Source organism: Magnolia sinica, chromosome 6 (genome assembly GCF_029962835.1).
Source record: "Magnolia sinica isolate HGM2019 chromosome 6, MsV1, whole genome shotgun sequence".
In the NCBI taxonomy this organism is placed as follows: Eukaryota; Viridiplantae; Streptophyta; class Magnoliopsida; order Magnoliales; family Magnoliaceae; genus Magnolia; species Magnolia sinica.
The window spans coordinates 86,159,285-86,173,584 of NC_080578.1; the positions used below are offsets into that span (position 1 = coordinate 86,159,285).

At 38.9% G+C, this 14,300-nt stretch overlaps 1 protein-coding gene and 2 long non-coding RNA genes across 11 annotated transcripts; 1 reads left to right on the forward strand and 2 right to left on the reverse strand.

Moving 5' to 3' along the window:
• The first annotated feature begins 369 nt into the window (after nucleotides 1-369).
• LOC131248991 (uncharacterized) lies at nucleotides 370-1,517 on the forward strand. Its single transcript, XR_009172569.1, has 3 exons — nucleotides 370-616; nucleotides 686-1,112; nucleotides 1,224-1,517. It is a non-coding gene; the product is annotated as an uncharacterized LOC131248991 (long non-coding RNA).
• Nucleotides 1,518-4,420: 2,903 nt separating this feature from the next.
• LOC131248990 (uncharacterized) lies at nucleotides 4,421-6,387 on the reverse strand. The gene is made up of 3 exons (XR_009172568.1): nucleotides 5,976-6,387; nucleotides 4,733-4,882; nucleotides 4,421-4,633 (listed from the first exon to the last, which is right to left on the reverse strand). It is a non-coding gene; the product is annotated as an uncharacterized LOC131248990 (long non-coding RNA).
• A 3,017-nt stretch (nucleotides 6,388-9,404) lies between these two features.
• LOC131248992 (uncharacterized) lies at nucleotides 9,405-13,469 on the reverse strand. 9 transcript variants are annotated; one of them, XR_009172572.1, is made up of 5 exons: nucleotides 13,029-13,469; nucleotides 11,508-11,578; nucleotides 10,156-10,308; nucleotides 9,777-9,946; nucleotides 9,405-9,666 (listed from the first exon to the last, which is right to left on the reverse strand). XR_009172572.1 is itself a non-coding variant. In XM_058249529.1 (4 exons), the coding sequence occupies exons 2-4, from the start codon at nucleotides 13,113-13,115 to the stop codon at nucleotides 9,553-9,555; spliced, it is 318 nt and encodes a 105-aa protein (XP_058105512.1). In that variant the 5' UTR covers nucleotides 13,116-13,233; nucleotides 13,322-13,469; the 3' UTR covers nucleotides 9,405-9,552. The 9 variants fall into 9 exon arrangements, 4 of the variants coding, with proteins under 4 accessions (XP_058105512.1, XP_058105509.1, XP_058105510.1 ...); XR_009172574.1 differs by lacking the exon at nucleotides 11,508-11,578 and having other exon boundaries at nucleotides 9,777-9,893; XR_009172573.1 differs by lacking the exon at nucleotides 11,508-11,578 and having other exon boundaries at nucleotides 10,131-10,308.
• Between the last annotated feature and the right edge of the window lie 831 nt (nucleotides 13,470-14,300).

The window sequence follows — 14,300 nt, forward strand, 5'->3', positions numbered from 1 at the left end:
CTGCTGCGGTTTGCAAAACACCAAATGCAGTCTGCATGCAACAACATATGCCAACCTGGCAGCCATGGACCCATGGGACTGATGGATCCAAAACTAGGCTGGTATGCCCTGCAAATGAGCGTGGGAAAATCTTTTTCAACTAATTGGGTTTCCCACATGAATGGAAACAATGGACAGTAGAAAAACTTGATGACTTGACCAGTCTATTTTTGGGCCAACCTGATTGAGTTATCAAGATGTCACTACCCTGCTATAGCAGCATAGATCTGATGATTCAATACAACTTGCTGTTGGAACTACACATGGTTACTATCTTAAAATTCCAACAGTTGTTTCAGATAATAGATGGTTGCCGTTCAAAAATTATCCGTTGATGTCAATAATTGATTCAGGACAGTCTGATCATCTAATGGGATAAAAGTGGTCCCATTGCTAGTCAATTGGCACAGAGACCATCAGATTGCAAATCAAACCCAAATCAGGCTCATCTGAGGGTCCTGTCAAACACCCAACACTCCAAATTGCATATCTAGACCATGGCAAGGGCTCAGATTAATCTGATGGAAGATCAATACCATATTAACAGCCCTGTTAGATACCCAAGATGAGATAGACAGTCCTCAGTTTTTTTTTTATTTTTTTGTTCCTGCTTACTTTTTGGGCCTCTTTCTGGGTACCAAACAAGTGCTTAAATAAAATGAAATTGGTCCTGTTTGCAAGCCGATGAAGTTAGCTTTGAAAAGGGCTGGAGATCCGTTTGTAAATCTCCGTCTCTTGATAAGCACTCTACACATAGCCACATGGGCCAACCTAGCAGCCATAGACATTCATGTGGGACCCAGGGCATTGATGGATCCAAAACTAGGCTGGTGTGCCCTGCAAATGAGTGTCCTAGATCTTGGTTGTCAATCACCACATAACAACAATTACTTGTCCACACACCATCCAGCGAGAACGTGACAATCAGAACTCAGGCTATGGCCGTCAACCAGTCAACAGAGAAGAGAGGGGAAATCTTCTGCAAATTCTGCAGCGATTTCAAGGGATGGAAATGTGGTAGCCCAGAGGGGGGCTTTGCTGCTTCATATGGGGATCGATATGGACTTCATTCGGTATGGCTGTTTTTGCAAGATATATTTATGACCGAAAATTTAATTTTAGATAGTGTAACTCAGATTATGAGTGTACATACTATTTTATTAGCTGACCTCTACGCATGGCAGGGTGCTGCTGACAAAGGTCCTCTATATGGCATGGGTTCTGGTTCTTGGGGTGCATTTGAGAAGTCTGGCCTCAGGCGTCGCTGAAATCCGTTGTTTTTTTTTTCTCCCACTTTTCCTTGAGTCTCAATCTGTAAATTTTCTGTCCATTATGTAACCTTTCATTCTCAGGATGCTTGTAAATGGGGCTGGTTGTAAATGATTTACAGGTTGTGTTTGAATTCTAATTTAAGCCCGTAAAGGTCTTCTGATCTAGAAGATTCAGCCTAGCAGAATTTTTAATTGTTTCTTCCTCTTCTTTTTTCTCTTACATTGTAAATGATTTACTGCCGGTAAAAGATACAGCGACGCCTCCTTTTAGTAGCACGTGTCCTACCGCCGATAATTCTTATACCAGCAGTTTTTGGGACATTTAGGGGCGGTTTTTGACCGCCGGTAAAGCCCATTTTCCTTGTAGTGTCACCAAAATCAGGATTAGGCTTAATCCCAATTTTGCAGGTAAATAGATTGATTTGAGTACTAGGGACCTTAAACAAGACCTTCAACTGCAAGCTAGCCAGGATCAGACTTGCATTGAGGTCTTTAGAGATCATCTTGATATGTGAAGGTCATGACTATGCATTTGATCATTTGTGACTGTTAATCCAGTGGGCCATCACCTGGTAAAAATTGCAGTGAATCATTATCTTACAGTTAGATTGTTACAGTTTTGCCCATTAAATGTGGACTCCTTTTTATGTTTGAATGCTTGAAAAATTCTATCAACCCTCCATTTTTATTTGGCTAAACAGATGAGACATCTATGGTCAGTCGATTCATTGCCCACCAAATATATGATTCAGCTCAAAATGAACATATCCAATGTGCACAGTTAACATGTCTCAGACTGCTTTGTAGAATTCCTTGTTGCCAATCCATTTGCTAGCAATTCATCAGCTAACTTGCATAAACGGAAAACCCATGTGGGGGACATTTTCTGTGGGCCCCACCAGTGGATGATGGCCCATTCAACAAAAGGGAGCTTTGGCAACTAAAAAACTTCCAGGTGAGGTTTTAGTGCCTGGAGTGACCTGGGGGGCCATAATGTCAACGGTATGGATCTTTGGTTCGTGAGCCCCACTTGTTCGAAACAGGAAACCCCTATGTACCATGGAACTTACAAGAAAACTATCCTTTACCAGCGGTCAAAACCGCCGGAAAAGGCATCAAACCGCCGGTAATTCCTTTGCCCACGGTCAGCTAACAGCCGGTAAAGCCTCGGTCGGTAAAGGCTTTACCGGCGGTCAAGACTTTTACTGACGATTGTGCTGGACGCCGCTAAACCATCAGTTTTTGCTACACTACAGAAAATTGGTCAAAAACTACGAATAAAATCCGTAGCTAAATATGAATAGCCCACAGTGCTACTGTAGGCTTTGGGATCCGTAGCTATAGGGATCCGGCCACCGACAATCCGTAACAGTGGAGAAAATCTTTCTTATCAAAAAGTATGAAAAAAAAAAAAGATTTTTTTTTTTTTTTACACTAGTCTAAACAGCTAACATACCTTGGTTAATGTCAATGATCTCCTTGTTGCCAATGATTGCCATTGTTTACAAGGGACTCGTTACTTCTGTCGATCTTTGGTGAGCTGTGTAGCAGTAAAAGGCATCAGCGCCAGTATTTCGGAGTCCTTCAGCAGGTTCAGGCCCTCAATGATATTGGGGTTCACCACCTGTGAGCGGAGGTTCTCTGTTTTGCCTTAGCATCTTACTCCTCACTTTTGATGCATCCAGGGACCTGACATGCCAGACCACGAAAAAAAAACACCAATTTCTTTAAAACACAGGTTTGCATTGAACCAAAAAAACAGACTGGTAAGTCTACAAATATTAACAGAATCTAGAAAAAAAAAAAATAATAATAATAAGATTCAGGTTTGCATTGAACAAATTCAACAGTTGCTCTGAAAATTGGAACAGTAGAGATTCGAAAACTTAAATTTGAAGCACATATATAACCTTGTCCAGCTGAGTCGAAGACTAAACCGAGTTGGAAACGAGAACCAACATACCGTTTCACCATCATCATGAGTCATTCCAGTTGAATTGATGTAAAGATAAATTGATTGGTTTGGATCCATCCATTGAAACAAACATCTGTGACAACTGGAAATGCAGCCTGCCATAAATCTTCCTGCAAAACAGAAACAGTCATTTTTAAACAACAAAAAGAAAAAAGAAAAAACAGCAAACGACTATTAGAGGACATGTAATGCTGGAATTAAATGTATGGAAGTGCCAATAAGTTCTAGTAGCCTAGTCTGAGAAGTAGGGTCAGCATCCATATCCCTGGTTACTTGAATCTTAGCTCCTGATTGAAGTAGGAGAGTAAATATTAAAGAAAAAAAAAAAAAAAACAGAGAATGCTTCTAATACCTATGTAAATTGCACGAAGCATGGCTTTGAGGTTATTGATATTGTGATTCAATTGAGCTAGGAATCTATCAAGATCACCTCCATCAAATAAATCAGTTGCTGTTAGTTTGTGCTTTTGAAAAATATCATGCAGTGAAGACACGTAAGATTCATCCCTTGACTGTGCCTTGTTAATGAGGTTATACATCATATCTGTCACCTGTGACATCGCAGAAACCACTACCAATTTCCTTTCTAAAGAATCATTCAGAATTATAATACAGAATTGAACATGAGAAAGTTCTTCTATTACAAGTTCAAAAACAGCAGTTTCAACAGATTTATGGTAACAATAAATGAAAAAGAGTGAAATGAAATGGAAATGTGTGAGGGTAGCCATCTGCAGCCTATTCCTACTCTCCACAAATGTGATACATAAGCATGAGATCCATGTCGTTCATCTGGAGGGCCTCACCATGTCAGAAAGACACACCTTTCAGACATTAAAAGAGTGTATAAGATCACCTTGGCATTTTCTAGGATCCTTGTCCAATTTTCTACAATAAGCAGGAAATTACCATTGGATATTATTTTCTTTAGAAAACCAGGGATTCCACATATCCAAACACGTGCAAGTGATAATTTTCTATATTTTGCAAGATTGGCAATAAATCATCAGTCACTGAAAAAGAACCATCCAAGTTGTTAACGAACAAAGTCATTCCAAAGAAGCTCAGGTACACTTTGGTCAGTTTCAGCACAACCATCGAGCTCAGGTACACTGAGGTTTTTTTTTTTTTTTTTTTTTTCCAAAAATACAGAGTTTTGCTACCTATGAGATGACTTGGCTAAAAATCAGGCGGGTCAACGGGGCAGCAAATGTATGAAAATGATGGCTGGTTTATAAGAACTCGCCAAATTCTTTTGGACCGTCCATTGTTTCCTTACATGTGTGGCCTACCTGGTGATTTTTTATGGCCAGATTACTGAGGTAGTTCATCAAGATAGCAATCCCTCCTGTTACATGGCCCAGGTGTCCTACACATGTTAGCCACATACAGAGTTTAAGATCATAAAGAAATGATTGTCATTGGAATGGAGTACAGATGAAATGACCTGAAGCCCAAGTGCCCACTTCCTTTCTTCAGAAGGAAACTGCAACCGTGGAGATATTTCATTCGGATTCATATACTCACTTTGTTGTATACTATGCACAGGGACTGAAGTTGTGGGACCACCGCAATTTGAACTAGAATAAATGCTTCCCTGCAGAAACATTGATTGAGAAGAAATGATTCGTGAAACAGACTCAAAACACTTGAAGATTTATATATCCAACAAAGATTAAAACGCCAACTGCCTAATCTCATGACTGCAATTCAAGACATTGTAGTTGCAACATTAGCAAAAGCGAACAAAACTGTCGAGACGACAAGTGACGCAATTTGCAGGCCAAGGACCAGATGGTTAGAATGGTCAAAATGGGGTGACGTTTTTGGGCTCATGGCCCATCCATGCCTAGATCACCAAACCATGTGCCCCTCTTGTAGAGACTCAAAAGGCCTGAGGATACTTCAAATATCCTTGGGTTCGAGCATTGAATCATTCTTCTGAAGATATTGCCAACTACTTGAATGTCAACTAAGCATTTTGTAACTGCATTTTCAGATTTTGAAATTGTAATGATATCAGAATTTAAGGGAAACTGTCACAACAGTAGCAAGAACATCAATCGAAAACTTAATTTGCAAGCTTTGACAAGAAAATTGAAGTTAATTAATTTGCAGGCACACAGGCCACCACATTGACAACAACAAAATTGGAGTTAATTTGCAGGCACACAGGCCACCACATTGCCAACGACAAAAATTTCCAGCAATGCTTCAAAGCAATGAATTACAAAATTCTCATTGATCATTTACATCTATAAAAACTCTCATTGATAGGTGAGCCACTAGGGCACGTTTGGATGATAAGTTACTTATGCCTCAAGTTCCTACTTATGTATCTCTTCTATGAGGAATTTCATCAAACTTCTGGTAGGCATCTCCAATTGCTTCACAAACACAATAAAATGAAGAATAGAATAACAAAACATTTCATCCGATCCTTTTATAAAAAATATGGATTTGGAAACATACAATTTGTATAAATTCGGTGTAACAGTACCATATATTCCTTGTGATCATTAATCACATTTGCATAAAACTTCAAGAAGTAGCTACTACAGTCGAAGTTTGAATTCCAATGCAGAAAGCTCAAAATAACACAGAAAAATGCCCCAAATCTAGATATCTTCACTAGCATTCCTTCAAAATACACGGCCGTAACAAGACAAAGGAAGAACAGAGGAACATACCTTTAAAAGAAGCAACGAGGGATCTGAAATCTGCAAGCATTTCCTTCAACGAACTGCATAAGGATGCTGCAAGTCCGCCATTAAAGCCGCAGAGAGTTTCGCTACACAGAAACTCCTTGAATCTCTAAGTTTCTCTCACAAATCCCAATTTCAAACCTCTGGATTCTCCATTTCGGCCAAAACCAATGCAAAAGGAGCTCAAAATATGTAGATTTCTCCCAAAATCCCCTGTAACTCTTCTCGTAATCGAACGACAGAGCTTTCTGATTTTTTTTGCGAGAGCGAGAGGGAGTAGCAGAGAGGGAGGGAAAGCGAGAGCAAGAGGAGAGGGAGAGGGAGAGGGCGCGAGAGGGAGGGAGAGGGAGCGGCAGAGAGAGGGAAGGAGAGGGAGAGGGAGAGCGAGAGGAGAGGGAGAGAGTCGGCGACGTGTGAGAGAGGGTATTAGGGCTTGTTTATATATATATATATATATATATATATATATGGACCTTTGCTTGCGGCCTTTAAAGCCGGGAGCCGGCAAAGGGTAGCCCCATCGGTCGGCTAAGGCACAATTTCTTGTAGTGTGGGTATAGCTCAAAAGCCGAAAACTCAATTCAACTAGATGTCTAGCTAGGATGGGTTGACCCGAAGATTCAACTAGAGTCGACATTTAATTACTAATTAAATAAGAGTATTTAAATAATAGCACCTATTTAAATTGTATAAATATAAAATAAAAATGGGATTTTTATGTCAAAATTCCTCTAGGATTTGGATTTTACTAAATAGTGCCTTTAGGAACCGAAATTCTTAGAGAGTGATTTTTCAGATGGAAAATTATAATGTGGGTGTTACCCTTACCATGGGGCCCACCTTGATGATGTGTTGTATATCCACTGACGTCTATCCATTTTTCCATCCCATTTTAGGACAAAATTTAGCAAATCGAAATCTCAGGTGGACCACACCACAGGAAACGGTGGTGATTGAACACCCACCATTAAAACCTTGCTAAAGCCCTTTGTTAGACGAAATGACGAGGTTGTTGGACAAAGTGACGGGGTTCGACGTGGTGGGTCGTTTAAATTTCAGGGGTGGATGTCTCTCATTCAAATATTTTATTTGTATGGGGCGCGACAATTGACTTTATCGGGGCCCAATGCAACCGGTAGATTGTTGAAAAAAGTGACAAGTTGCCGAACAAAGTGACCTGGTTCCACTAAATGAATTGACGAGGTTGTAGTACAAAGTGACGGGGTTCACTAGACAAAGTGACAAGATTGCAGTACAAAGTGATGGGGTTCATTAAACAAAGTGACGGGGTTACGATACAAGGTGACGGGGTTCACCAGACACAGTGACGAGGTTGCAATCTAATATAACCATTAGATTGTTGAAAAAAGTAACGGGTTGCCGGACAAAGTGACCCGGTTCCACTAAATGAATTGACGAGGTTACATTACAAAGTGACGGGGTTCACTAGACAAAGTGACCTGGTTCCACTAAATGAATTGACGAGGTTAAATTACAAAGTGACGGGGTTCACTAGACAAAGTGACCTGGTTCCACTAAATGAATTGACGAGGTTACATTACAAAGTGACGGGGTTCACTAGACAAAGTGACATGATTGCAATACAAAGTGACGGGGTTCATTAGACAAAGTGACGAGGTTGCAGTACAAGGTGACGGGGTTCACTAGACACAGTGACGAGGTTGCAATCCAATCCAACCATTAGATTGTTGAAAAAAGTGACGAGTTGCCAGACAAAGTGACTTGGTTCCACTAAATGAATTGGCGAGGTTAGATTACAAAGTGACGAGGTTCACTAGACAAAGTGACATGGCTGCAGTGCAAAGTGACAGGGTTTATTAGACAAAGTGACGACGTTATAGTACAAGGTGACGGGGTTCACTAGACATAGTGACGATGTTACAATCCAATCCAACCATTAGATTGTTGAAAAAAGTGACGGGTTGCCGGACAAAGTGACCTGATTCCACTAAATGAATTGACGAGGTTAGATTACAAAGTGACGAGGTTCACTAGACAAAGTGACATGGTTGCAGTGCAAAGTGACGGGCTTCATTAGACAAAATAACGTGGTTGTTGGGCAAAGTGACGAGGTTGCTGGACAAAGTGACGGGGTTCACTCCACAAAGTAATTGGGTTGCTGGATAAAGTGATGACGTTCTACTAGATAAAGAGAAGATGTTGTATCTTACTAGACAGTGTGACGGGTTTTACTAGACAGTGTGATGGAGTTGTTGGACAAAGTAACGAGATTTCACTTGATAAAGTGAAAGGGATGCTGGATAAAGTGACAGGATTACTGAATAAAGTGACGGGATTCCATTAGATAAAGTGACGGGGTTGCCAAGTAAATTGAAAATACTCATATTTCTTCCAAAAGGGTATGAACCCCAAAATTACATGTCTCTGCATGCTAGCTAGTTATTATTTGGATATAGGTGAAATAAATACAACAATGCTAGCCAGTTAGAACTGGATCAATTAAATTTTATCATTCCACCATACATCAAAGAATTAAAAAAAAATTACATTTGTCTCTGCATGCTTACTAAAAAATTATACAAAAATGCTTTTTTAAAAAAATTAAATAAATCCCTCCATCCAGCTAGCATCTGTCTCTGCCTGTAACCTTCCTAATTGCATCCATCTCACAAAGCAAAATTTGATTAAACTGGCCTTTACTCACAACATCCCCGGTTCTACTAAATGAATTGACAAACAAAGTGACCTGCTTCCACTAAATGAATTGACAAGGTTATACGACAAAGTGACGGGGTTTAGTAGACAAAGTGACGAGATGGTAGGACAAAGTGACGGGGTTCAGTAGACAAAGTGACGAGGTTGTAGGACAAAGTGACGGGGTTCAGTAAACAAAGTGACGGGGTTCAGTAGACAAAGTGATAATGTTGTGGTACAAAGTAACGGGGTTCACTACACAAAGTGACGAGATTGCAGTACAAAGTGACGGTATACAGTAGACAAAATGATGGGGTTTTAACAGACGGAGTGACGGGGTTGTTGGACAAAGTTACGAGATTTCACTACTTAAAGTGAAAGGTATGTTAGACAAAGTGACAAGGTTATTGTAGACAAAGTGAAGAGATTACTGGAGAAAGTGACAGGAATGCCAGATAAGCCTGAAAGTTTCATGAACAATGAGTTTCAGTCAAGACCCAAAATAAAGGAAAGGAATAATATCTCCTAGATGGATAATGAGAAGATATACGGGACACAATGCAGTCAAGAAAGACATGAAACAAATGAAATTTTTAACAAATGTCATTTGCTAAATATTTCAGTAACAACTACAATTTTTATATATATAAAAAATGAATGGGCAATGGCATGATAACCAAAACTAATAAGAGGTTGTCTCTGCTGCATGATCCTGAGTTTTGTGTAGAAAGCTCATGATTAGCTTCCAGTTTTGAACTACATATACTATAAATTCGAGGGTCCATTTGGAAATATCAAATAATATGTATTATAAGCATAAAGAAGTGGAAGTAACCAAATTGAAGGATCCTTCTCTAGCATTAATATTGAAGATCAGGGCTCCAACTTATATGCGTTCATTCCTCTCCTGACTAAGTAGAAAATGCAAGGCAATCAATTCTTCTTCAAGCTTTAGAACTATGAACTCGAGCACAGCTTTGTTAGACAACAACTCTTGAGCCTGCAAAATACATGAGCACATAAATAGCAACACAAAGACCCAATAATTGCAAGATATGATTACAGGATAGGGAAACACACAGAACAGAGACATGAATATAGGAAGGTTACCTTGGTGGGAATCTGAGAAGGAGAACCAGACAAAGGTGCAGAAGTTTGAGCAACAGCATTTGCCAAAGCAAAATGCAAGTCGATCTCCTCTTGTAGCTCCTTTTGTAGTTTCTGAACCTGGGAAATGCAATCAATGCACGGGAGTTTGTCTTTATTGGCAATAAGCATCTCTGACATGTAGTAATGAAATGAATGGTGAGATTGATTTAAATATTCTAGGATAAAAATAGAAATAGGTCCCCCAAAATAAAAAATAAAAACACCCAAAAGCAGATACATAGCAGAGACACCAATTAGAAAAGAAAAACTAAACACACTGACACCAAATGAGTAGATAGTGCAATGGAAACCAACTGTGGACATACCAACAATAATCCACCTCTGGTTCAACATTATTCAATTCCTCATATCCCCTCTCAACGGCCGTCCTAACTGTAGAATCAAGGGCAATATCCAAAAATAATAGATCCTTTAAGCAATCATGAGATTTAAAAAGCAAAGGTTAAAGTTCCGCACGAGCCTCCAGCAATCCCTACAGTATCACATTTTCAGCTATTAAATACAACTAGTTAAAAGAAATTTGAAGAGAGTACAGCATGAGCACTAATTGAAGGATTATGTGTTTGGTTTCAGAAGAACAAGGTGGGGCTGTGTTTTGTCTCTGCTTGGGGATATCTGGGTTTGGATGCTGAAAGCTGATGGGTTGTTAGATTGGATTTAGTGGGGAATCATCTTTGGTGTTGTCAAATGACTCAGGTAGATGTTAGATGTCTAGGGTGGTGAGTTGATCCATCTGAATGTTGGCAGCTCTATCCACTGCGCGGGTGAGAAACTTGTGGGCTGGTGGGTAGGAAGCGAGCCAGCCACTGTGCTATTTTTCCTGCTCTGGCTGCTGTACAGATGGCATTTGCAAGGCTGGTGGAAATTGGAGGCAGTGTGGCTAGTGTGTTTTGTTAACATTGAATGCCTAAAGAAAGAGAGAGAAGCTCTTAGATTTGCTTCCTACTATGCTATGTAGAGAGAAGCTCTACTGCCCACTGTTGTTTGTGTGTTTGGGAGTTGATTTTGTTTGTCAGGAGTCCTAAAGGTGGGGAGATGAAGAGTGGTTGCAACTGGTTTGGCAGGGCCTACTTGAAATTATACAATCTATTGTTTTTTCATGGAGCCCACCCGAATGATTGTACATCCTTTGTTTTTCACACACACACACACACACCCATCTAAATTTGTGAATGAGATCGACACCATTAAAGACAGATTTCAGAATCAGCAAAGGTAACCAACACTTTAGATGGGTTCACTAGGAAAACTATTCAAACATGAATTAGATGACATACATAAAAATATGAAGAATTTTACATTCTAGAAAAATGAGAATCAATCATGAAGGGAGTAAAAATCTATAGTGAGAATGGAACCATCCCAAAGAAATAACAAACTTCTTATCAATTCTATCATCCAATGTTGATATGACAATAGCATTCTACTAATTAGAGTACTCAATAATGCAATTCCAACCGTTTATAAAATATACACAAAGAAAATGCTTCTGATATGCGTAAAAGATGTTTCAAAGGTGGGAAACAACCCATCTCAAATTTAACAAATAAAATAAAATAATAATAATAACAACAAAACATATAATATTTAATCGCTCATTCCTGAAGCAAGAATATAGTTTTCTTAGCTACAATTCATCTAGATGAATTAACCAATGAAGAATAAAAATACCAGAATATTCTGATATTCCACCATGTACTTCCATTCCAAGCACAAATTTCATGAAAGAAGCAAGTACCCACCTAAAATATAGAAATAAGTAAATTCCAAAATCATACCATTAACTATCCTTACAACACCCACATAGCCATCTAAGAAGAAAAAACCAGCTACAAAATTTCATGAAAGAAGCAAATACCCACCTAAAATATAGAAATAAGTAAATTCCAAAATCATACCATTAACTAGCCTTACAATACCCACATAGCCATCTAAGAAGAAAAACCCAGCTACAATAACACTAACTACAACAGCATGAGCACGAGATTCATGAAAAACTAATAACCACCTAAAATAAATAACAAAAAGAGTAAAGCACCCATAGTTTAATCATCTAATTTTTGAACTAGTCATTTACGGAAAAAATGCATACCATCCACAAAAACTACAAATTTAAGGAAAAAGTAAGAGCCACCTAAAACAAATAACGAGAAGAACAAATGTGCCCTAAATTTGTAATCTACTATATGTACAAGCAAACATTTGCGATAGTAGGAGAAGAAAATCAATGTCATTTAAATAATAAATTTGTCTTAGAACATTCATATGTCACAAGGGTTGTTGTCCTTCTTTTCCAATTATTGAACTACTACTACAATCTGCCACAGGATGTTAGAATGCCGCGTAATTGGTAGTATTTTACATATTAATCATTCCATGAATCCAACATGAAGATTTGTAGTATTCTGCATATTAATCATATGCCACTATGGTAAGATCATTAGGAAGGGTAAGTAGGAAATACCCAACATGAAGATTGAAGATTTGTTATATTTTATCTTTGGACAGCTAAACATGGTGTCATTATCATTGATTTAGGGTCAACTTTCTTATGATTGCCCAGCAGAAGTTGGGCGATTGGCTGCATAATTGACATCGACCCTCCTTTGCCCGGGCTGGAGAGCTAACAGTGAGGTACATTTTGTTTTGGGGGGATTTATTCTAAAATGCCAATTAAAATTGAAGCATTCTCTTCATGGCATATCTGTGCATATGGGCCAGTTGTGGATTTTCCTATATAATTTTGATTGTTAGAATCTAGCAATAGGTGCTGCAATTCACTCCGGTCATTTGGATTTATGGTTGATTGTGAGCTGGATTTTATATCTAATTGCTAGAAATCCAATTTTGGTGGCTGAAAATTGTGTTTGCACTGTTGGAAACTAATCATAGTTGCTGGAATTGAAATCTATGTACAGATTTTATTGGAAAATTACCGCAATTGCTAATATTTGGCCAATTGGAATTGTTGGGGACATACCTAAGATGACTCTGTGTTCGAAGATCAAAATCAATCAAGAAGTTAGTTAAATTCCTACATAAAGTACATCACCAACCAGTTGCCCTAAGTAATCAGGAACATCAACATAACTTTGAGTAGGATTAATATCTAGCTGCTTATATCCAATGCAAAAAATTACAAAGGTGCATTATTTTGGTCAGATTTATTTGCTTAAATAATATATAAAATACCTGTGAGATGGGGTGAATCTTCGATGGATGAATGGATGAAATAGACTTCAATGGGCCGAAATCGGCTATCGGCGGGCAGCCTGTCATGAATCGAACGATGAAAAATGGGCGAAAGAGATTGAGAGAGATTGGGGAAGGAGGGGCCTCCGATTGTCAAAAGAAAAAAGGGGATTTTTCTTCCAGCGGGAGCTTTGATCGAATCCATCTGTAAAAGAAGGAATTTGAAATTAGAATCCACAGACAGGAGAAGAAATCTCTTGTAAAAATCTCCGGAGAACGAAAATGGAAAGCACCGTTAGTGGCTGCCGTTGCCGTTAGGAAGCTCAGGCGGAAATTTTATTTATTTTTTAAAATAAAATTTGCCTACATGGCAGTCTATACAGGTGGACCAATGAGGTTGAGGGAGGCAGAGACTCTCTGCCTCCCGGAAACAGAGGATCCGGACTCAAATAAGATGCCTATAGCCCTTCCTCAAAGTTCAGTTTTTGCAGCTCATTTTAGAGCACAAGGTAAATAAAATAAAATAAATACAAAGCTCAAGTGGACCACACAACAGAAAATAGTGGTGATTGAACTTTCACCATTAACAACTTCTTGGGAGATGTAAATGTTTTGAATGAAGCTGATATTTTTGTTTTTTCTTCATCCAGGACTGTTTAACCTTATAACCAGGCTGGATGGCAAATAAATGTTATGTTGGGCCCTAGGATGGTTTTAATGGTGGGCATTGGAAGAACATTGTTTCTTATGATGTGGTCCACTTGAGAGTTGGATCTTCTTTATTTTTGGGACAATGTCCTAAAATTATCTGAAAAAACTGATGGACACATTGATATACAACACATACATCAAGGTGGGCCCTCCATCAGTGCCTCACCCACTAACTGTTACCTGGCCTCACCTAATCCGCTAAATGAGATGATGCGTCATTTGTATATGAGTACATGGCCGTATAAAAACGAGAGTGAGTCGTATGGACGCGGATTTCCAGTGAAAGCCTTTCGCAGGAAGTTCCTGCGCTGGGAACTAGGTAGGGCCCACTGTGATGTTTTTGAGAAATCATTCCCGTCCATCCGTTTTTTTATTTGATTTTAGGACATGATGCTAAAATTGAACTGTATCCAATGCTCAAGTGGGCCGTAATAAAGGAAAAGATGGTTAGGGAAATTCCTACCGTTGAAATCTCCCTGGGTTCGACAATAATATTTATATGCCATCCATACCGTTAATAACGTCATTCCTACTGGTATGAACTGAAATATATATATATAT